This window comes from Excalfactoria chinensis, chromosome 1, assembly GCF_039878825.1.
Source record: "Excalfactoria chinensis isolate bCotChi1 chromosome 1, bCotChi1.hap2, whole genome shotgun sequence".
NCBI classification, from domain to species: domain Eukaryota; kingdom Metazoa; phylum Chordata; class Aves; order Galliformes; family Phasianidae; genus Excalfactoria; species Excalfactoria chinensis.
Window position 1 is genome coordinate 39,902,120 of NC_092825.1, and position 25,270 is coordinate 39,927,389.

The 25,270-nt window shown below is 36.2% G+C and overlaps 1 protein-coding gene across 2 annotated transcripts; it reads left to right on the top strand.

Annotated features, from left to right (window-relative positions):
• Positions 1-11,365: 11,365 nt before the first annotated feature.
• Positions 11,366-23,857, top strand: NTS (neurotensin). 2 transcript variants are annotated; one of them, XM_072347578.1, is made up of 5 exons: positions 11,366-11,432; positions 11,692-11,769; positions 14,907-14,968; positions 21,350-21,574; positions 23,484-23,857. In XM_072347578.1, exons 2-5 carry the CDS (start codon positions 11,709-11,711, stop codon positions 23,628-23,630), a joined length of 495 nt encoding a protein of 164 aa, XP_072203679.1. In that variant the 5' UTR covers positions 11,366-11,432; positions 11,692-11,708; the 3' UTR covers positions 23,631-23,857. The 2 variants fall into 2 exon arrangements, with proteins under 2 accessions (XP_072203679.1, XP_072203670.1); XM_072347569.1 differs by lacking the exon at positions 11,366-11,432 and having other exon boundaries at positions 11,485-11,769.
• Positions 23,858-25,270: the final 1,413 nt, after the last annotated feature.

Genomic DNA, 25,270 nt, shown 5'->3' on the forward strand with positions numbered 1-25,270 from the left:
ATCCAGCTGGTGCACCACCTCAGCCACTGCATCCTGTGTAGAAGACTTCTGTGTAAGGATTTTCCTTAATTTAATACATCAGTGAACAAAACGGACAGCTTGCCCCTCTGTAAGTAGGTTTTTATTGACAATTTCAGAAAAAGTACTAGTTTTGCATTCTACAGGCCCCAGGTACTCCTAACCATAAACATAATTTGGTCTCAAGGGAGGGAACTCCCCAGATGTGGAGTCAAACTCTGTCTCTGCAGGACTTCCAGTCAACACACTGTTCATCCATCCCCATATCTCTGTCTGTCCTTGCTTTCATTGGATACTGAGCTGATGTCCTGTGACTGGACTGACCATTTCTTTCCATTTACAACACTCTCCTCTCTTACCTGTTTCCACTCTTTCTGTAATAGTGTAAATGTCTGTCATTTATGTATCGGAACATTCTGCAATAAGAACTGAAGAAAATTAATCAAACACTGAGGTATACAAATGAAAAACCTATCTATTGTAGGATCATTAAATATAATGGAGTAAACAAATTAAATGTAATGGACTAAACAAATTTTTGGCTCCAAATGTACTTAAACTGCTGATCACCTGATGTTGGGAGTAAAAAGACTACCTCATATTTGCCTTGTTTTTACCTTAAAAAGCTATCAGTGCAGGATAAGTATCAGGGATAAAATGTGACACCAGTAAGGTCTTTGGTGTGGTAAACCAGTTCTTCCGTTAATGATTGGACCCAACAAGACAATTGCTCATTTCCTCATTTTTTTTTTTTTTTTTTCCTTCCAGTAGCCTAGTAGATCCTTTTTCTTCACTCTATAATTTTGATTAAAATGTGTTAAGAGAAATGAATTAAATTCTCAGCTCTTCCAGAACTGCACAGTAATCATGCAAACATCAGATAGAGCTAAATGATCCATCTAATACCCTTCTTCGCTTTTTTTTTTTTTTTTAATTTGTAATCCTCTTATGAAATATATAATTACTTTTCACAGCAGTTCATATGGCATGCTACAATAGTGCTTTGTGGTTATATTCTTTGGTGTAAATGTCTGACTTAGTAGCAGCTCTGACATCTACATCTAATAAAGTAGTTTGGATGAACTACTGTGTTCCAAGCTACTGTGTCAGGGTCACCAATAATTGACATAAAGGCTTTATCAGAAAACCTAAAATGGATCTGAGAACAGCTCCAGGAGCCCTAGCTGAGATTGTACCTATTACAAAGCACATGTTGGAAATACACCAGGTACAACAAGAAAATGTGCTATTCCTGGAAAAGGTTTAGCAGTTTGGAAGGCATATAAATGTAAAAATATTTTTCCTTATTTAAAAATATACCAAAAATAATTTTCTGGGGAGATAGGGATATAGTACAGGGTTACAAACACATCTGAATGAACATTTTCTGAAATTCATTAAATTGCTGAGATGATCATGGCCAGATTTGATTCCTCAGATACATACATATATTGGGTTAATATTTTATTTTTCATCTGATATTTCTGAAGTCTCTTACTCAATTGAGCTGGAATAATTAGTTTATTATCCAAGTTAGGGGCATTCTTTAACGCTTTAAGAGATACATTAATTTTTAAGTATTTTTAAGTAATTTGACAGCATTTAGAAAAACAACAACGAAAACACAACAACAACCTTTGCAACTGAAAATGATTTTCAGAAAGAAACAAGTCTCTGAGTATTGGTCTGTTGAACTTCTTTTAGAGACAAACTTCTGAAATACATGCCCCCTGGAGGTGAATGCTACTCTAGTCACTAGAGAAAGAGTTGTTATGTTCTTTAATGCTAGTTCCTGAGATCCTGTCACTACCTGCACCCATAAAGACTATCGCTTTTCAACTTACACCAAAATCCTTGATATTGGTTTTCTGATGTGCATTTCCAGCATACCTGTTCTCATCTTTCTACATAGGGATCCTCTCCAGATGTCAGCTCACATGTGGGCCAGATATACAAGCTTTCTCTCTTCCAAGATACTAGCCATTCATGAAAAATGAACAAACCTTCCCTAAATGACAAAATGTCTCCACCCCTGCAGCCTATTTTTTTTCATGCAGGATAATAACAAAGATTTACACCCCTCAATCCTGTATCATGTAGAGGAGGATGGAAAGTATCACAGATAATTCCACAGTGGCAGAAAGCCGCTGTTTCACAATCTTATACTGGCATGCTGACGGTTCATGAATTACTTTTAAAGGAAATAGTGTACCATGAAGAATAAGAAAGCTTCTTAATAGATAACATATGAAAATTCTAGACTAAAACAGCCTCTAAATCTTTCTCTCACTCAATTTCTTATTTATATATATATATATATATATAAAAATCAGTAAAGTTGGAATCTGTATATGATGTAATACCTGGAAACAATTAAATTCACATTTTAGGCTCTTTTTTGAAGCTTCTGCGTTGAAGCCAGTGGGAGTTTTTTCTGATCAAGGCCTTCTTACACAAATGAACAACTGCAAATGTGTTAGGAAAGACTGATCTCTGGAACAGTGAATGATGAATGTTTCTCTCCTTTAGGAGAAAAGAACAAACCTCCTGAGACTGGTCAGTAATTCATATTCAAAAGAATTTCTTACTTTCATCCTAACTAGAGGTCAAATTTATTCGACAGAACATTTACTTAAGATAAATTTGGTGTTAATCTCAGAATAAAGCAATGCAAATAGGGCCAATTTAAGATATGTAAATGGAAAAGAAAAACAAAGCAAAAACAAACCAGCACCTCCCACCAATAAAAACAAACAAACAAAAAAACAAACAAAAAAAAAATTTAAAAAAAAAAAATTGAACTTACTGTCCTGAAGGGGCAATGTGTTTCATACTGTATTTTCTGATCATTTGCCAAGTTCAAATTTAATAACACATTTGAAACTGTCTATGTCCTTCAGAAATTTGAGTTGCATTTGTTTTGATAGATTTAGCATTAGCTCCAATAAGGAGAATAGGTCTCTACGGAAAGGTTTAGGAAGATTTGACATATATGAATGTTTTTGACCTAAATTCAAAATAAGAGATAGCATTGAAGACCAGCTGATAAAAGGAAGACTTTCAAAGGGTGTGAAGCCATGTGGGATGCATGCTTGAATCTGATAAACCAAAAAGAAGCTCCAGGAAGAAACAGTTTACATAGCAGAGAGATACATATATCAAGATGTACACCTTCTGAAGATACCACTTTGGATTGGATTAGGGTAGGACTCCTTACAGTGGAGCAGACTTGCATTCTCATAAACAGTCACTTCTGTGTAACTATTCTGTGCCTCTTGGTCAAGGACTTATTTTCCCCAACTAATTGCTTAATTATTGTTTCAGCAAGAAAATTATCAAGGGCCTCAGGACCTCAACTCTAGAGGCTAAAGGAAATGTACTCTTTGGTTTCTAGCCCATCCTACTGGTGGCCAGTATCCACATTACTGACAAATAGTTTAAGAGGATTATATTGATGTTCCAAAGAAGTATTGACACTTTTGACTTTGTATTGACTCAGGTCAAAATCTTCAGAGTTGCTTACATTATTAAATTCTACTGATTTTAATGAAAAGGTTACTTGTATTATTTAAAATAACTCCCTTGAACTAGAAGGTATAGGATTAGAGTGAAGTTAGTCAATCCGTGACTGTGACTATGATCAACCATGTAGACCGGTATAATGATGTGAAAGTCTATTCAAAATAGATCTAGTTGGTTAGGTGAAAAAAACAATGACCAGGATTGATGTAAAGTCAACTCTATGACCACGAAGGGTATAATCTGTCAAGAATCTCCACTGAAGCTTATTTGCAAAGCTGCAATAAATGAAAGAGAACAGTAGCGTATTGTTACATGTGGTAAACATATACCCTCTCCTTTTACCTTGTAAAGAATAGAAATTACTATCAGAACCATTTGTGCAATCCACCTCTAGTACAATACCTCTATGTAGTGATGATGCTGGTGCTTGCACACTGCAAGCATTTCCAAGCACAATTGCAAGCCCTATTCCACTAAAAGAAAATGTTCAGGATCACCCAGCACTGGCTTACCTGATGATGTTAGATCAATTATATCTGAACCACCCATTATAAACATATGAAAATAATGGCCAGACCCTTATCTCTAATGTTTCTGTTTCTGAGAAACTTCAGAAGTGATTTTTAGAGTAGTAAAGTCAGTTAGTACTATGCTCTGTTCCCTATTAAGGTAAATAATATGAGCTGAACACCTGAAAATCTAAACAGAGGATAATTTTCTCAATTCATGATGCACATCCTCCTGCTGCAGCTTTGGACTGCAAAGACTCAAAGCTATCTACACTTGTTGTACCTGTACAAGCTTGTCATAGATAACATGCCACACCTGTTAAGTTTTTTAATTTCTCCACACTTTCTACATACCCCTTAGCTCTATAGTGATGCTATCTAATGTCATTCTTTCTTCATTAGGACCACAAATGTCTGTTCCCACAGCAGAGAGACCTCATATCTCACATGCATAAACAAATCTTTTCCCCTTGATGATTTCTGTGGATACGGGACAGAGAGGCACACTTGCAACAAGTTGCACTGCTAATAGAGGTATGGCCCTAAAGAGTGAGACCATTGCAGCTGTGCTTGTTAGCCTGAACAATGAATATCAGCCTATCTATCTAAGCAGTTACCAGTGAGTACAGCTGGAATACTCGTTCATCCACAGGAGGCTGGGAACAAGGAGCAAAAAGAAAAGAAAAATTGAAGTTTGCTGTTTTGACCTAAGTTTTTATTCCTGAATTTCAAAAATTTCAGTTTTGCCTAAGCCAACATTGTGAAATGTTGCAATGGACCACCAGGTACAGGTAATACTCTTTAAACCTACCTCTAATGTTGTATTGTCAAAACATTTTCAATTAATACCCAAAGAATTGCAGAAGTATCTCATTAAAATGAAGAGTTGCAATCCCAGACTCAATGTTTAAATCAACAGTTCACGTTCTTCTTCACTGTGAGTACTTGAAATTTACAGATACAGACAATCTAGTGTTTCAGCACTTGAGTCATGCTATTCATCATAGAATTAGACATGTATGAAGGTGTCTGCAGGACTGGGGCTACATCATCTAGTGATTAGAAAACAGTGGCCTCTGGGTCTCAATTAAACATGGCTCCAGCAGCATTTATCAGTGTACAAGGGGTGTGGTCTGAAGCTGAGATCATGTCTGCAGCACAAGGTATGGCTGACATCACTGTACTAAACTGAGACATGAACACCCTATGCTAGGGTGAATCTAGTTGAATCCCCCAGTTTATCTGCAGTGACGACAACATTACTGTTCTTTTTCCAGTCTAATTTATTTTTGTTGGGAAGAAGCGGGGGAGAGAAAAAGGACTAAATCATAGCTTGGAAATGGATGGCAATTGCACATGTGGAACTACTATCATGACATCTGGCCAGGAGCAGGATGCTCTGCTCTTGATGATTTTGATAAGTAACTGGGGTAAAGGTTGCAACTCTTCAGCAGTCCCTGTGATAAGCCTTACGAATACAAACAAGGCAACAAGGCTGGTATAGCCTGCTGCAGATGATGCTTTCTTTTCTTTCTTTCTTTCTCTCTCTTTCTCTCTCTCTCTCTCTTTTTTTTTTTTTTTTTTTTTTTTCCTCCAAAGCAGTATATACTTACAGCTGCATACTAGTTTAGACACAGCTTTGGTTAATTAATGCTTGAAAAGCACTGAAATTGAAAGGTGTTATGGAAATGCAAAATATTCATCAGATGCAAAGCTTGAATTCCTTTTTTCAGAAAAATGTTTCTTTGTTTCGTTTTGTTTTTGTGCATTTGCAAATGATTTGTTGCTTGTGTTCACTGTTGTAAAATATTCCTATTACCACCCTGTCTTTCTTTATTGGGATGTCTGCTTTTGGTCTCCAAGGAATTTCTTAAATGCTGTACATGCAAATGTCAGCTTACAGATGTGCAAATTACATAGATGCTTTCCATCCCCCATAAGCTGCATGCTGCAGAAAGGGTGTAGATTTGAAATCTGCATGCTGGCACAGTACTGAAACCACAGCTCAATGAATTCGTATTTTGGTTCTAAAGATACATCAAGAGCAATCAAACCTAACGTCTTAAAAAAACCGATTTACTCATAAATGGTGATGCCAAGCATCTTGTATATGAATAATAAATTTAAGTAAAAATAGTTCTTTTGCCTTATTTAATGAAATTTTCTGAAGAAGGAAGATAAGTAAAAATAATAAACAAATACAGGAAGCACTTAGACAAAATGAGGTCAAGGTTGTTTTTTCTCATGCTACAGTACAACTGTGGAAGACTGTCAGCAACTCCTGAGGCTTCTTCTTATGAAAACAGAAAGGTTACTGATAGTTTGGAAACCTGTTATGGTCTCCTGGTGAGAAACCCGTATCAGGCTAAATCGAAGGTATCACCATAATCTCACTGATTTACAGAAATAATAACATGTTGCTTCTCTACTGTGCACAAAGGAAATAATCCTCTGCATTTTTTAACACAAGGTGGTTTCATGTCTGTATGATTTCTAGGTAACTAGTTAAACTGAAACTGTCTCTTGGGTGCAGGGAAATAGTGAGATTATTTAAGAAACTTGTGAAAGTGGCCTAAGAGACAAAATAGAATAATTTCAATAATTTCACAGTGCAAGGTCCAATTCCTACCCACATTATATAACTGAACCAGTGCAATATAACAGTGAATACTACATATATTTGGTTGCTGTGATCCAGTGAAAACTGAAGAACAATTGCTGATAAAATCAGAATGTCGTTGGAAAAAGACAGACACCCTTCTGAATTCAGATCAATTTCATTTCGCTCTTTCAATTTAGCACAAAATTTCCAAGCAGAATCACTTTGATAAACAGTGAATCACACGAATATGCAGTCTTCAATAGAGATACATCAGGCTGTTCACCCATGTCCATTGTATATATTACATTCTGAAAGTTGCATTAAAATATTCATGGTTCACTGGAGACAAATGAAAAAATGATTATGTTGGGTATTTGAAGAAAATGTGTAACTGACAAATGTCAAAGATGCAGTCTGGCATGAGGATGCACTGCTGAGAGGTGAAAGAAAGCAGGAGGTGTCCAAAGCATAACTCCCATGACACACTGTGGTGGCACTTCTAAACTACACTGTTCACTAGTATGAAGATACCAGTAAAAGAAAAAAAAAATTGAAAGTGGGAGTAGGAGGGAAGATAACTTTTCATAAATAATCCCCAAAGAGCTACACATATATATGACTGAAATGTTCACAATTTTAGCAGTTCATAACCGTTTTAACTGAACATACATATAGCTGCACATATTCCATACTTGCTTTACAGTCATAAAAACAGAATCTATTTTGCCAGCAGAAGAGTTGGTGAATTTCAGTGTCTCAAAAATGTAATGACTATGTAAAATAAATAAATAAATAAAGATGAGACTTTAGATTATTTTGTTGAGATGATAACACCTAAAATGTCCTGTGATTGGAGAACTGTGGGCCTTTTGGGGAAAAAAGATGTTGCTGTTTGAAATGACAAAGTATCATGAATAAAAGCCTTGCCAAACAAGTAGTCCTCAGATGTAGAGGCTGTGCAGAATGTCATGTTCACAGTTTCAGACACTGGAACTTTAAAACTTAAAGAAATGCTGACTTAGCTATTAGATGTGTATAAATCTGTGCTGATTTGAAGCTCTTTGCAAAATGTGTCATAGATTTGCTGTGTGTTAAAAAATAAAAATAAAAAAAATCTGATTCAGACAATAACATGAATGCTTATAAGGTTTTTTGTTTGTTTGTTTGTTTTCTACAACAGTAAATTTGAGTATCATTCCATTGGATCTTTTATGAACACAGCGCTAAAATCTGAGCATTACTGTCCTGACTAAACTGAATGAAAAACCCTAGATGTATTTTGTGACAAAGAAAGTGACGCTGCAGACTTGAACTACCTGAGAAATTCATCTGCACTCTCTACTTTACACTTCAGATGCTCTTCTACTTTTCTTGAGCCGACATGACAAAATAAATGTTACCAGTTTTCTATCAAGCAAATTACCTTAAATTGCTGGTAGCCAAACTGCTGTAGGGGCAAAGCAGCTTAAATCAATCACATTTGCATTTGATATGATGAACTAGCACCTTGAGTCAGTGTGCTGTTTAAAATGTTTGTCTTGTGAAATAATTCTTAGGTGAATGAATTTTGAATGATTCATCTTCCAGTTCCATACTTGTTATACCTCCTGAAAGGTTTGGATACAGCACCCCTCTCCCCCAAACAAAAAACACACAAACACAAAAATCTCAGACAAATTAATACATTTAATATCAAAATACAAACAGCCTGAATTGAATCTCATTTATTCTCACTGTGCTTATTTTTGTTTCTAAGGCATAAGACTGTTAACTGAAAACAATGACTCTTCCTTATTATTGTCTCCAGTATCTTCTATGGCAGAGTGGTTTTCTCCTCTTTGGTGCTTACAGTTTTTGTGTTAGGTGTCACCCACATGCAGAGTGGTAGTTTTATGTTCCAGTGATGAAGTAAAGTAAATTAAAGTTCATGTATCTGTTCTTTAGTGAATCTACCAGTTGCCTGATTGTTTCACTATCTTCAGATACCTCACAGTTGTGAGCGGAGATTATTTGTGGGCCTTGATAGACCGTTTAAATCACATGTTGAGGGCAAGCAGATAATGTGAGATTCCCAAGTGGACCAACATTAATGAAGAGCTACACGTTTTCTCTAGCTGAGAAATACTTAGGAAGAAAGAGTCAGAGAAAGAGGTCTAAGAAGAATTTGTTTTCCATATAAAAGCTTTTCTGGGACATTCCTTTGCAAGAGTAAACTTTCTCATCAAGAAAAGCTTCAATGAAGATAACTTGGAGAAGTCAAGGTGGTTTAAGGCATTAATTCTTGAAAGGCTTAAAAAATACTAGTATGTAAGGAGTAGAAGAAGCTACAGAAGTAGGAAAGAGTTAGAAAAAGAAAATACATGAACACCTGGGAAATAGAAGATAGTTTAGTTCTACTGAGAAAAAGTATATAATTGTCCAAACTCAATTGTGCCTAATCTAGGGCACCTAAAGATAATATGTGAAGAACATTCAACATGATAAGAAAGCAAAGACTTCTAATACTGAAGTTTCTGCTTTTACATTTCTCTTGGGAAAAACAAAACAAACAACAACAACAGCAAAATGACAAAAACTAAGCAGGTGAAAACAGAGCAATTATAAGAAATATTATGTCTCATAATACAACATATAGTCATTTCCTTGGAATCATGAATATTAGAATTCCAGGGTTATTATTTTTTATTTTAAACCAACTAGGGGATCTTTTTTAATGGCAGGGAAACTGGCAATTGTTCTCTTCCTGAGGAAAAAATAAAACGTCATTCCTATAAATTCCAGTTACATAAGTATATGGGCAATTACACTATTGAGGAAATCTGTGACAGAGAGTAGGCACTAGAAAATACCTATGAAATATGATTCTCATTCATAGAGCTGCCTGAACTGCAGAACACCCACAGAGCAAAATCAGCTGCAGATTGGTCTTTCTACATCACGGAAATAATAGAAAATGGGACTGGAGGGGAATGTGAGTGGCCATCTAACCTCCGTGCTAAGGCAGATGAGCTGTAGCTAAAACTTTAATGGCACACTAGTACAGTCCACACAATGTGATATATATTCCCTTCCTTCCTTCCTTCCTTCCTTCCTTCCTTCCTTCCTTCCTTCCTTCCTTCCTTTCCTTCCTTCCTTCCTTCCTTCCTTCCTTCCTTCCTCCTTCCTTCCTTCCTTCCTTCCCTTCCTTCTCCTTCCTTCCTTCCTTCCTTCCTTCCTTCCTTCCTTCCTTCCTCCTTTCCTTCCTTTCCTTTCCTTTCCTTTCCTTTCCTTTCCTTTCCTTTTCCTTTCCTTTCCTTTCCTTTCCTTTCCTTTCCTTTCCTTTCCTTTCCTTTCCTTTCCTTTCCTTTCCTTTCCTTTCCTTTCCTTTCCTTTCCTTTCCTTCTCCTTCTTTCCTTTCCTTTCCTTTCCTTTCCTTTCCTTTCCTTTCCTTTCCTTTCCTTTCCTTTTCCTTTCCTTTCCTTTCCTTTCCTTCATCTTTCCTTGTCTTTCCTTGTCTTTCCTTGTCTTTCCTTGTCTTTCCTTGTCTTTCTTGTCTTCAAGCAAACAAACCACAACAATAACAAAATTACAAATTTAAATTTTATCCTTCTACAAAGTTGATCCAGGGAAGAAGAAGTCTTCCCACCAGCTGTTCCCTGGAGCAGGGTTTTGAAATTTCTGCAGGTTTTCTGTTTCTGAAGTACCTATTTCATGGCATAGACAGGCAGAGAAGGTAGAAAAGGATCACTGTATTTCAAAGGAAACTTTCTATAGTGAAGAGAATTTTCACGCTATCAGAATTCTACCAGAGTGCATTCCTGCTATATATGGCATGTGCATCTGTACTTAAATGTATTCACAGGGACCAAAATGTTCTGCATTGTAATATCTCCATTCAACAGATGGAGCGTTTGTCTGTATCTGAGGCAAATCACGCTATGAGCAGCGCCGCGATGGAGGCTGTTGCTAGTCTTCAGCTTTTCATATGCACACTCCACGTTAAAGATTAACAAAGATTAACCTGCTCTACCCTCTACTTCAGACCATTTCGTGCCTTTTCTTTTTTTTTTACTACCGATCTCTGTCCGTGACAGACAGTCCGTGACAGCCCCCAGCTCCTCGCTGCCACCTCGACCGTCCCGGCGCAGGGCCGTCCGCCCCCGCTCTGCCTCCACTTCGTCCCGCGGTGCCCCGCGGCTTTTACACTCGTGAGCTCCGGGCACTGACCGCAGAGCCCGCTCTTACTGGGCTGTCTCACCAATGTTGTGAAATTCAAGCAGAACACCTACACCTTAGGATAAATGTCTTGAAGGAGAGCTTACTCTCCTTAAAACAACAGCTGTTGCCTCTCTTTTCGAAAGGGGTAGTCTGATTGTGGCAGACGTTACCATTTCTTTGCACCCATGAAACCTTTATCAAGTGACTTTCCCGTTATCTCTCGCTCTCACGTAGACTTCATTTGATTCTATTATCCGCTGTGCCCCCCCCCGAACCGACGATAAAGCGCATCCCGCGACGGCCGCACGAGGCGTTCGCGTCTCGGCGCAGCCCGTGACCCGGCGCATCCCACACGCAGGTGTCCGAGCAACTGCGGAAACTTTTGCTGTTCATAAGTAATTATCATATCTGTAGTTGGGGGCTTTTCGAGTTCGACGGGCAGGTCGCTGCCGGATACGAGCACTCGGGCGCGTGGGTGGAGTGGGGATGCTGCGCGCCCCGCTACGCGCCCCGCGGGGCTCCGCGTGCGTCAGGCGGGAGGTGGCGTCAGCAGCGGCGGGCGCGGAGCGGCGGAGGGGAGCAGTGTGAGCGGGGGGGGAAGGGGAAGGGGGAGGGGGGACGGCGAGAGGGGAGGGGGGAGGGCACTTCATCATGAGGCGATGGCTGCACAGCCGTGACATCACCCTGAGGCTTATATAGTTGGGGAAGGGTCCGGGTCCCCCATCTGGTGCTTGCGGCTGCCCGCCAGTGCGTGTGCTGAGGCGCGGAGCGGCGGCGCTCTCTCTGTGTGTCTGTCTGTCTCTCTCTCCGTCTCTCCCCAGGATTTATGGACTTTACTTCTAGAGAGCGGCGCGTCAAGGATGAGAGCCCAGCTGGTGTGCGTGGTGCTGCTGGCCTTAGCCTCCTGCAGCTTCTGCTCAGGTAAGCTCTGCCGCGCCCTGCTCCCTGTACCTTCGTGCGGCGGGCAGCACCACGCGGCCGGCCGCTCCCGCAGCCTCGAGCGAGACCAAACTGGGCGGGGTGCGCTCACCTCGGTCTGAAGCTGCTGTCCTCTGCGGGCGCCCACGGCTAGCACCGAGTGGGCTCTGTCCAGCATCACGTTGTCTATCACTCCCGTAACTTACGCCCAATCTGCAAACCATTCCCCTCATCAGCATCGCTACCATCATTGTTAGTCAGAGCGGTCATTGAGAAACGTCGATGTAGACTGTCCGTTAATTTTGTTTCTACATTTGTGATATTTGAATCCCGGGTATTTCCAAGCTATCACAGATACTGTGTTTTCTTCTTCTTCCTTCCATCAGAGTACAAATCAGCATTACTATATATGTACTGTAGTCACTTTTTAGTAGCTGAAGTACAGTTTTAGGATTCTGGGGGGGGGGGGGGGGGGGGGGGGGGGGGGGGGGGGGAAATTACTAGTAATGATTTCAAAATGACGACAAAATGCTGGTCACAAAGATGCAGATCATACAATATTATGTTAGATGTAAGTGCATTTCTACTCTATGATCAGTTGCTTTAGAAACCTAAAAAAATAAGGTCATATCTGAAAATGCACCACCAAGTCATTTGGAAAGTGACATAGCTAAGAACGTGTTATTTAGATAATCAGTTTATGATAAAAAAAAAAAAAAAAAAAAAAAAAAAGAAAAAGAATTGTGGCAAATTAACAGGTGTACAGTGACAGATGCGTAGCAGAATAGGCTTCAAAATCCAGTCTCACTGGTGCACAAATTGCTGTTACTTGTAAAGGTAAAGTGTAGATTTACAAGTAGATTAATTTTTCAGCTTCAGTATCCAGGAGGACTCAGAACTCCTTGCTTTGGATGCAAGTTTCCAATGTGCATTCCCCCACATAAACAAATTGTAACACATTTAAATTTGGATTTTGTCATGGCTTGAGCATAATCATTTTGTGTGCTTTACAGGGCTGGTGTTCTTAGGGACAGGGCTAAAAGTTTATTATTTTCTATGCATGTATATGTAGATTTTCAAGCAAAACCATGATTAATATTTTCAGTGAGGCAATTTAAATTTCATGAAACACTGAAGTCAAATATTTGAGTGGAAATTAAAATCGACTCATATAAAAAAAGCAAAATTGTATGTGTAACTGACATGATGGTTCATTTGTTCAAAATTTTGGAATTATATTTGAATGAGAAATGTCATAGAGAACTTTGTGCTGAAAAGCCAAATCAGTTTTTACTGATGTGGACAGTTAAGTCATTAGGAAAATGATCAGTTGTTTCAGTTTTCTTTTGAAAATGTTTGCCCTCAGGAAAGTGTGCTCTAATAGAAGACAACTATTTCTGTAGAATGTAAATATACAGAAAGAATCTGTATTTCCTATCAATAATAAGGTAAGTATAAAAAAGACAGCAAAGTATGTGGATTTTCTTCAGATTTGGACAATAATCTGTAACCCGATTGCTCTCCTGAATGTTTGCTCTTTTTCTGCTTTTACCTATCATCTGTCTTTTTCACTCCTGAATTATCTGAACGTGTTCCCTTTTCCTCCAGGCTTTGTTTCATTCTTCACTATATGAACAGCTTCCTAAGTAATATCCTCCAGACTTTTTTTCTCATTCAAAATGTTTCTTAATTCTTATCTATTCAGCAAGCTTTCCACTTCTGCATCTGTCTTATACCCTTGGTGGCGGGGAAACTATGTTCTGTTCTATATAGCTTTTACAGGGTCCTAACTAGATGTGAATCATTTCATTGCCCCAGAATACAATAAATTGTGATGCTGTCATGTGTGCAATATTCACTCATTTGCAAGACCTGTTACTATCAGTAGTCAAAACTTAGCTGAGATGAACTTGTGCTGCCAGCAGAAAGAACTTCATCACTGGTGAAGCTATTGAAAGACTAGGTAATCCTGAAAACAAGTAGTGCTGAAATGGCTGAAAGGCATTAGGTTGTAGAGAAGTTGCTAGTGATGTGCTGCAGTACTGCTGTCCAGTCTTTACCAATATTTTCAGTAACAATTCTTAAGTAAAAACAGTAAGTGTAGCGTACTGGTAATACAAAGCTGAACATCAGCATCACTACAAAGGAAGACTGACATAAGGCACAGACATTTTTTGGTGACTTTAATACAAATGGAAAGCAGTATAACTATACAAAGTGATTGTTTAGGAAATAATATTCACTTCTATTAAAAACTCCTTTTAGCAGAATCATAACTGATAAAAATGTCTGAGGAGACAAAGAACTTGGTGATACTATCTGACCTTACTTGAACTAGGGGATGCTAAGATTTTTCAGATATGAAAGAAGCAAAAGCCAAAAATATTCTAGAAAGCTACTTCCTTAGCAAGTGGTAAGCATAAAGGTGGTTAAGAACTGAGACTTCTGATCTTGTCCTTGCTGTACTGTTCTGAGATCACATCAGGCACAGAAGATGGTCACTCTGATGACTTAGTGAATAGATGGCTATTGTGTGAGAGTAGACTAGATCAGAGACAGAAACAGACAGTCTAATAGATCTGAGCGTAGCCTTTCAGCAAATAAATCTTCATAGAGTTTCCAGAGGAATGCCTTATATCCAATAGACTATAGCAGAGACACGGTGACTTTTCATTAGTTTGCTGGTCACCATTTAAAAACACCTTGAAGATCTAAGCTGAGAAAGATTGTGATTGCTCCCAAAAAACAGCAGCTAAGTAAATGTTAGTTAGTAGAGGTGGTGAGTATTAATTATGAAAATTAGACTGATTTTGAATGAAGAAAGTTGCACAAGTTTTTGTACTGAAACAGCTGAAGATTATTGGGCCTGTTTAGGGGTGGACAGTGAATTCTTTCATTAAATGTCAGTAAGGTTGACTGTGCTTTGAAATGTAGTGAAGATCCATTTCAAAATACAGTTTTGGTACCAAAAATCTCATAGTCTCATTAGAACACACTGCTGTGAATCCACTTTTATTTCTGCTTCCCCCCCAACCCCCACCCTGCCCCAACCCGTTTGTATATCTATATTTTGTTTGTTCGATTCAAATATTCATGATTTATGATAAAATAATGAACATATGTTACTGGTTTATTCCCAGATTCAGAAGAGGAAATGAAAGCACTAGAAACAGATTTATTGACCAATATGTACACATCAAAGGTAATTATTTTTTCTCTTTTAGTTGATAGTTAGAAAGCAAATGAATTCTCATTACAAACCTGGAAGTCTTTACACAAAGTAATAACCTGTGGTTCAGACCTGAAAGTTCAGTGCTAGACATTGCTTTGGTGCAAGGTTTTCTCAGTTCAAAGGAAATTTAAAGGTGTTGATGTGACACACATAAAAAGTGTTCCTCACGTATAACATTGATACTTCCATTAAACTGTCAAAAACATGTAGAGGGATGAATTTATAAGAGGAAATGTGTTTCCAATAAGATTATGCCTGCTGAAAGCTAAATTAACCTTTAGACAAATCTCTAAGTGAGATTTTTATGCAGAACTTTTTTTCTATGTGCATATAAAATTATGACAGTCATAAAGCAAAATCTGTTAATACATATGCTGATTTTGGTTTAGGAATTTCATTATAATGTTAGTACAAGAACATGGGGACATGACTATGAAACTATTAATCTGGTAAATGACATTTCCTTGACAAGTAGCCAGACTGTGAATGATATAGATGTTATTTAAAACAAGTAGAGAAAAGTTCTGTTCCAAACTCATACTAACGTAGGTGAAGTAGCAAGTGTTGCACATATGTACTGAACAGGCTGACAGACACTTTCTCAGCACTGTTGTTTTCCACAAATGATCTAAGAAATATATGTCTAGTGTTTCTTCAGCAATACTTTGAAGAAAAAGCTCCAAAACAAGATTCATAGGCTTAAAGTTGAATGTTTTCACGCTTGGTGCTTGGTTTCACTGGAAAATAAAATTACGTATATACTGTATTTTCTTATACGTGAGCTTTTTCACAGTATCATTTGAATAAACCAGGATAAGAAAGGAGGCTGGAAAATACATTGTTCTGGTTTGATCTGTCAGTTCTTAAGTTCCCACGTTCTTTACTGGCATGGTAGATCGCAAACAAACCTGTTTGCCACTGGCTTCTCTAAAGAAAGATTTAATAGAGATTATTTCCCAGAGACAAATTTTAATGTTCTTTAAATAGTTCTTTCTCTGCCTGCCAAACCATAATATGCCCTGGGAAAAAAAACCCTGCAGCTATTCTATTGCTGCTACTGATTTGAGTCGGACTGTGACTGTAAATTCCACTTGCATCTTTTCTTCTCTTTTACCATAGAGTGCAATCTTAGGTAACTAAAAATGCCCAAATACAGTGCACCTGTTGATAATACAAAGATGTTTGTTATATACTGTTATGTGTTGTTTTACATCATGTAACTTACTTTTTAATGGCTTTATGGTATATATACTGCAAGTGAATTGACACTTGAGGTTAATATAAACGATAGATGATGGAGACATTTTAATTCTAAATGATAGAATTTTAAATCACTATTTTAAATTAATTAGTATAAAATGTAATCTTCCTTGACAGTAAAAGGCATAGTGGAACCACTAACAAGGTGTACGGAAGTACAAGACATACATCCATTCATTACTGAAATAATTATTTTTTATTATCTTTATTTATTTATTTATTTATTTATTTATTTATTGGCCTTCGTTAGTTTTTACTCTTCATTAGAACAGAATCATGGTTCTGAAATGAGAGACTAACTTTAGGATGGCATGTGTGATAACTGACTGGCTTTGTGCCTGAGAATAGTCTCCAGTTGAAGGCAATTACCATTAGATTGTATTAATTATATTTAACACTGACTTGATAATCAACAGCTAGGGAAATCCAGCCAATTTAAACAGACTCAGTGGTTCTCATCAATAAAATGGAAGGGAAAAATAGAAGGAAAAAAAAAAAAAAAAGTTTATGAAAGCCCAGATCTAAAAGTGCAGTAAATACAGTAAAATCACTTAAGTTTCTGCTATTTCACAGAAAAATTCTAGCCACGTAGATACTTGTGAAGTAGGGTATCAAATCTATGCAATATTATGGAAATATACTTTTTTTTTTTTTTTTTTTTTTTTTTACTATTTTCTTTTGACTTCACAGACTGTTGAAAAGTGTCTACTGGTCTTTTCCAAACTACTCTTTAAAGTCAGCCATGTGATGAATACCTCTCCATATTTAAATAATTACATTCATGTTTTCATGAACTGCTTTCAACTTTTAATATAGCTTATCGCCTTTCTCCCCGTTACACCTTGAAGAAGATACAGGAATCAAGTAAGACCATGAAAAGCTTTATATATCTTTCTTCTAAGATAAAGTCCAAGGAGCCTTTTTGAAGATTTAGTAAGATAACCTGAAGTATCAAAATGATAGATCTACTCCCAGCTTCTTTAGTGCTAACATGATCCACTATTTGCATGAAGAATGAAGACCATCTTGAACCAAACAAGACTGAAATGTTATTAGTTCAAGAGGGAAAAAAAGAAAAAAAAAAAAAGAAAAAAGAAAAAAGAAAAAAGAAAAAAGAAAAAAGAAAAAAGAAAAAAGAAAAAAGAAAAAAGAAAAAAGAAAAAAGAAAAAAGAAAAAAGAAAAGGTTATTTGAAGGAAATATTATTTGCAGGAATCATCATTAGCAGAATGCACATTTGAGATCCCTGATTCCTACTTACATAAATTTTATGGAATCTTGAGTTCTCTGAGCTTGAATTCCTGTTCCTTACTGTATATACCTAGAAAGTTTAGCCTTCGTATCAGGCAGATGAGGCTGCAGCTGCCTAAGAGTTTCTGAATTCCTGACTCAGTTATTCCACGTAAGCCCTTATACTTATAGGCATTAGTATGCATCACAGAAGAACTTCATTCTTAAAGGCAGAAAATATTTTTGTTATTATTTCTACTGTTATATTCAGAACAAAATTCAATCACTATTCTGAAAAGGAACCATTGAAGCACCTATGTAGGGACAGTGCAGACCTACTGACATAATATATTTCATACTCCTGATACTTTCACGTATCCCTCAGTGTTTTACTGAAGTTATCTGGATACTTTGTGTGTTATGAACACTGCTGGATAACAGGTGAACTCCCTGTCTTATTCTGTGTAGAGGAAGTCATTAACCAAAACTAAGGACAGTGAAGTACACCAGAAAAGGCACTGTAGCAAGCCTTCAGTTCTCTTCATTATATCTCAGGAATTCTGTAAGCTAAGTCCAAGTGTTTTACCTAGCTGTTCAGTACCTTGGATTTTGCTTGGTCATGAATCTTTTTCACCTGATTTCACTAGATAAAGGCAAGATAATAATACATAAAGAACAAAATATTTGTTCTTATTTTATTTTAATTAACATTTTGGTGGTATTCATTACAAAACAGAAACAGCAAAAAATTATATTAAAATATATTGGAGCATCATTCAATCAGAAATGGAAAGAAAAAACATACATTGTCACTTGAGATTCTCTGTAGTTTTCACAGGAAAAATGTTTTGTCCAAGAGGGAAATCTTCTCAAGCTTATTTATTTTTCTTAGACAATGTGGAGTTCACTTTCAGTGGAAACCATATTATCTGAGTCATATTTCAGAAGCATGTTCAACAGTGGAAATACATATATCATATTCACTTCATGAATTCTTCATCATTAATAATTTTTAATTCTGATTCATATGGCAGTCTCTTTTCTTCCACCAGGTACCTCCCAGATTTTTTCAAGTTAATCTTCAAAACAATTTATTCCTTCTTGGCAGATATAATTTCTTTGATCTCTCATGTAGGTGTTTTTCCAAAACATACCTTGAGCAACTGTAGTTGGTATTGCTTAGACATCTGTGGAAAATATTTCATACACTGAATATCTACCTGAACATTTGTATTACAGTCATCTGAAATTGTATTTTTGCATGTTTTTTTTTTGTTTGTTTGTTTGTTTTGCTTTTGTTTATTTATTTATTTTTAACATTCCCACTTCAGTTATTTTCCATAACCTATAAAACAAAGCTGTATGATTGTAATGCTTGCTGTAATAGCGAAGTAGATTATAAGAAAAAAGCATGCCTGCTCTGTTCAGAAACATGGACATGATCTAGAGAGGTCTGTGTTCAGTTATAAAATTATTTCACTCTTGACTGAAGTTCATAATGCTTTATAGTCTTATTCTGGGAGCTGGCAGCAGTGTAAGTCAGAAGCATGTGTATCCAAGTGAAAATACTTTGAAGTGATGCATGTTATTAATGAGAATTAGACTCCCTTGACTAACAAAGTATGCTTGCATACAGCACTGTAAGATTTTTTCCCTAGTAGCAGCCAAGACCAATTGCACATAATGGAGACTGCAATTTAAGTATTTTGCTAATATAGAGAGAAATGTTCCTGAAAAAAAAAAAAAAAAAAAAAAAGGACACACATCAAGGTAACATAAAATAATAACTTCAGATCAAAGTGATTCTAGAAGTTAAGCAGGAAAGCATAATAAATTTCTCTAGTCCTTTTCTTTTCCAGTCCTATCTACCAGCACAGTATTGCTTTCAACTCAGAATTCTCACTTACTCACACAATACTGCTACTGGAATTTATTCTTCATTGCAGTTTAGCTGGCAAAGCTCTAGTTCATATTTCTTTCATGTACAAGGAGAAACAATTGTATTGGAAAAGGCTCCTCATTTGGCAATAAAAGCTCTGTGTTTGCATTTCAGAAATATTTTAAAACAGAGTAAAGATTTTGAAACTTCAGTGGACAGTTGCTTTTTGGCTAAATTAACTTTTGTTAATTAAATCAGGCATTCTGTAAAGATGTCAATTTTGTTTTGAACCTGCCACAGCTTTTCAAATAATTAGATTAATGGGATGCCTGAGTGGAGTGCCCAGATGGAACAGCACACGAGTCCAAAGTGAAAAAAGTATAACCTTCTGAATAAGATTTGCGATTAGTTTTCTTCTCAAAGCAAAACACTGTTTGTATAGAAACCTAAGAACATAGTAGTTTTAGTAAAGAGGCTAAATTATTCTCATTTTGAAATTCATGCATGCACCAGTTGTATACTGAACTAATGATTATGGTTGAAAAGCAATTTCTTGCAACTACTGTTATTAGTGATGAGAGCTTATCTTGTTTCTTCTTCATTAATGTACATTTTCATTCATTTAGCATAAAATTAGTTGCAAATATGCACAAATCTTGCATATAATATCTCTTTGCTAAAAAATTTCCTTAAACAAACAACAGGTTGTTTGATTACCCAGTGTTCAGCTAGGTAAATCTGCATCCACAGACTTACTTAATGCTGTTGGTGAGTAAAAGGCAATGTCTGTATTAGTGTAATACCTGTATTTAACTTAACACTCTCAGGACAAAGAAACAACATTTCAGTTCATAGGCAGTGTATAATCCTAGTATATGCCTCAAGGGCATTAATTGCTATTAATAAACAGGAATTTGCTATTTGACTCTTGATTGGAGATTGTTCTACTTGAATGAAACTAATCTTTATATTCAGCACTAAGAGGAATACAATTTAGAAGAAATAATGACTAGGGTAATAAGTAGATAATAAGCAAGGAAGTGGCAAAGACAACAGAAAAGGAAACAGTGAATGAGGTAGGAATTAGGTTTTTCTAATGACAATTGAAGAAAATTACTTCATTAACTGTTTTTAAAATTGACTGTAAAAAGTAAAAATTCTTCTTATCATTTTCTAAAGGTTTTAAAAATTAAACAGCTCTGAAATAGTGTAAAGTATTGGATCAAACTATGGTGACATTTCTTATTTCTGACTTTCTGTAACATCTCCGAATTGTCCTGTTATGGACCACCCAAAGACAGTTGATCTCATGAGGTATTTCAGTATAGCCACTAAATACATTGTTTGCACAACTCTCTTTCGCCTTTACTCCATCTTCATTTGAGCCCCTAGACCTATTCACATCTCTTAACACTCATGAGTTTCCAGTATCCAAAAACCCTGGGGCTTACAGATTCCATAACACTGGCTCCAACTTCACCAGACAGCTTGCCCTGAAGCAGGGACTCTGTTCCATTTCTTGGGGAATTTTGAAATGACTGCTATTTGTTCTGAACTGGGGAGGAGCGTCTAGTTAACCACAGGCATCTAGCTTGGAATTTGGCACTGGGAATTTATCCACTGGGCCTGACTCACTGTCCTGATTTACACCTATGAATTTATATTATATTAATTTCCATTTGTGTTTTTGTTTGCACCTGTGCGGAATGACTATGAAATGCTGCCATTCTGGTTTGGTAGCAGTTTATTTTTCCATTGTGTATATCTACTTGGGGGGTAAGACAATGGGGAAACAGTCTTAGTGTTTTTAATAAAGAAGTTGTCCTAATTTCAGCAGTCTAATTATTGTCTTAAAGCTGGACAGATTAAAAGGACTTCAAACAAACAAACTTATTCCTTCCAAAATGTTTAAATGTCACACATTACTACTCAAAACAAAACAAAAGTTGCATTATATTATGTAACATGCATTTGTATTTTCAGATGAACAGAGCAAAACTTTCTTACTGGAAAGTGACCCTGCTAAATGTCTGCAATCTTATCAACAATATGAACAACCAGGTAGGGGAAACGGTAGAGGTAGATGATGAGGATCTCATTTCTGGAAGACAGTTCCCTGCCGCTCTGGATGGCTTCAGCTTGGAAGCAGCGCTGACAGTATATCAACTCCAAAAAGTTTGCCACAGCAGAGCCTTTCAGCACTGGGAGGTAAAATGAAGTGTCACAAATGCATGTTTCAATGATTGTTACACTTTCAATCTCTGTTTGTAGTCCCAGCGATCTTTTAAATTTCAGATCTCAAGTGTTCCTCTAGACCTTAAGTGTTCTTGGCTTAAATCACCTATTCACGTTTTCTAAACTATCCTACCTTTTTGCTATTTTCTAATTTTTGATTCCGATAATATGCCACTTTGTGAAAGAGTTGTGACTTAGTATAGGTTCTGAAGAGCTGAACATCTGTTTTGGATAAAGACACGTGAACAAACGTGAAATATTCTTAACTACATAATTTTCCCACTCTTTGTAGCTATTCCAAGGAATGAAATAAACACATGAAAATTAGCCAGAGCACAGAATTAATATGTGCTTAACAGACATGAGATTACTGCAGATTTATTCAAGCATAAGTAAATTTAAAAGAGTTTTTGAAAGGCCCTGAGACAAACAGGAATCAAAATACATACATGCCTATGTATACCTGTAATTTTACCAGGTACCCTAAACTTTTTATAATTGCTAGGAAACTAGTAGCAAGGGAGCTCCTGATTTTCTGTCCATCCAAACCTTACAGTTGCTAGTTCTATAAGTAGTAATTGTTTTGTAATTGATCTGTGATATGTACCTTACTGTAACATTCACATAAACACACTAGATAGAATCTACTCATGCTGTAACAAAACACACCAAAACAAACATCAGATGGGCAATCTGACTGAGTCCTGATCCCCTTTTGCCTGACGAATCAGAACTGTATGTTTGCTTAGGGTTCTCGATCCATTGTACCATCTAGGATGACCCATAAAAAAGACTGCAGCATCTTTAAGAGCTAGAGTTTTCTGAGAACTCTTCATTGGTACATTTATTGCTGAAAATAATCTACCATAGAAACAATCACGTTCCATAGCTCGTGGAATCACGGCTCCTTATTTTATAGTTGTATCACCTTCTGTGGTGGTTGGAAAGCTCCACATCAAACAATACTGCATGTAAAATTTAAAAATGATGTTTCTGTATCAGGAACATGGTTATTAGGAACATAGTTATCCAGTAAAAAAATTTCTAAGGTACAATAGAAGGAGAAAGAATAGAGCTAGAGGGAGAAGGACTGAAGACTTGAAATAAACAGTTTATGTAATGAAACAAGTTCTTGTGTTCTTACTCATTTAGGATTGACTCCAAACTCTGTTGAAATCATGAGTTTTTTTCCATTTATATCAACAGAATTTAGATGAGCACTCATTTATTAAGTAATTAAGTGAGTAACAGAATTTGATTGCTTAGGAAAATACTGAGGTGAGTCTAAAAATGTTTCTAGCTTAATGGCTTTCAGCCTGACCATGGAAGAACATGGTAAAAGAATGAATGAAATTTTAATAAATAAAGCAATGATGAATCTGAAGAAAATATTTTAAAAACTACAAGTAAAACTCAAATACAATTAAATAACATATTTTAATTGAAAAAGATTAGCTTTCTTGTACTTTATTTCCTTTCTTTATATACATTTTGATTTTTAGCTGTAGAATTTTGTGATAAAAATTTCAAAATCTGAAATTAGCAAGGAGTGGGTGTCTTAGGAAGGTTTTTAGGATAAATTAACCATTACAGACTGACAGTGCTAAGGAAACATTAAGTCCTATTTAGCCCCGGATTGACATACTAGCTTTCCTGTAGTCAAAACCAATGGTCTTATTAGTTTCAGTGGAATTTAAATATCACTTCTCTAGGACTCTACTTGTCTGTAGTCTGATCTTAGGGAAAAGTCTGAGTTTGGGACAAATAAAACTCTTGTGGAATTCATGAATTTCATTACAAAAATCAATCAAACAACAACAACAACAACAACAACAAAATAAAAAAGCCATGATACTATGCTGTGTTTTCTTACATCCTACAGTTACTTCAGCAAGATGCTTTTGATCTAGAAAATTCAAGCCAAGAAAAGGAAATAATGAAAAGAAAAAATCCCTATATTCTGAAACGTCAACTACATGTGAACAAAGCTAGAAGACCATACATACTCAAGAGAAGTTCATATTACTGATGCAGCAGAGGAAAACAATGTGTATTTAGTTTATAGGTAACTGTGTGTTATAGTTATCTTATTTAACTTTAAAATCATACCTGTGTGAAAATATTCTATGGAAGATCATCAAGATGATAACATAACTGTGTCTTTTTTGCAATTGCTGTTTCTTGATTGTGATTTTTTTCCTACCTGAGATTAATTAGACCAATACATTTTCAAATAAATCTAGTTTCTAAGCATGATGTATTGTACACAATTGAGATTTCAACATATTTCCAACAATACAGCAGTCTTTTCCAATTTTAGAAAGTACGCTATCATACACTGAGAAAATTGATACCATCCATAAATCTTACTGAAATTCTTAACAATTTCTTACAGAAACACCTGAAACATATAGGTTTGCAAGTTTTTATATGATACAGTAGTCAGACCTGCCACAGTATTTTATATATTGTCCAGTTTAAATTATTAGGGATTAGATCTAAATAAAGACAGCAATATGTTCCACTATTAAATGGTATTTTCAAAGTTCATATTTGAAATGTTTTGCTTGTAAGTGAATTTAAGTTCTTGATTCCTACCTTGTCTCTGAAGAGCCATAATTTAAGAAAATACAGTAATGAGACTTCAACAAACTATGCTGCAGAGAGCAAAGGCAGATATGCTTCAGCATCGTGGTTATCACTGGTTAAATAAGGAAAAGAGTTTAAATAATCAGTAAACTAATTTATGGTGTTTACCTAATATATGAATGCTCAGGAAAAAAAATAAAGACAAAAAAATCAAACATGATTCATGCTCCTGTGGTCTTACTGGAAAATCAGTATACTAATCCAGTTACATGAGAAATTTTGGAAAAATATTTAAAAGAGGACTTTAGGTAAGAACAACTTAAATTTACTATTGAAATCTATCTCCCCCTTTTCCTCTCTACAAATCTGTAATGTCAACAAGTAGTTCCAGAAGTTAAAAATAGTCTCGGAATTCCATAGACACAAGGAACATTTCAGCATGAAAAGAGGTGTTTTCAACCTGTAAAGTACTCAAGAACCACTCAAAATTCACACTCCATCCATCCCTAAATGTCTGATCATTATATCTGATTAGGGATCTCATGCTCCTGGATTTCAGCTTGGAAAAGAGTCTGAAAGAACTGAATGAACCAACACTTAGAGTTACAATCCATGATCCATGAAACCTTGATTCTCAAACCAGGAGACAAAAATTGGGAATAGACACTGGTTTTGAAGGATGCCTGTTTTCTGCTTGAGGTATTTCCCCAGAATGTTCCAATAAATGACCAGAAGAAATCACCCCAGGAATTACCATATTCTCTCATACATCAGATTTTTTGTCAGTTAATGTTAAAGATATAGAAGGGTACACTTCTAAAACATACCCATATCAATGATCATACCAGCTTTGATACATGGAGAGGGATTTATTTATTTATTTATTTATAATTTATTTTTACTGTGAAATGTATTTTCTCTGCTCCAAAGCTAATTCTGTTTTCTCAAATGATTTTAGTCAGTTTATTTATTAAGTAGGCACTAAGAACATGCATTCACAAGATATACCTGAGCATACAGTAATTACTATAATAATAATAATTTGAAACAGCTAAGTATTTAAGCACATTTTGTTTCAAT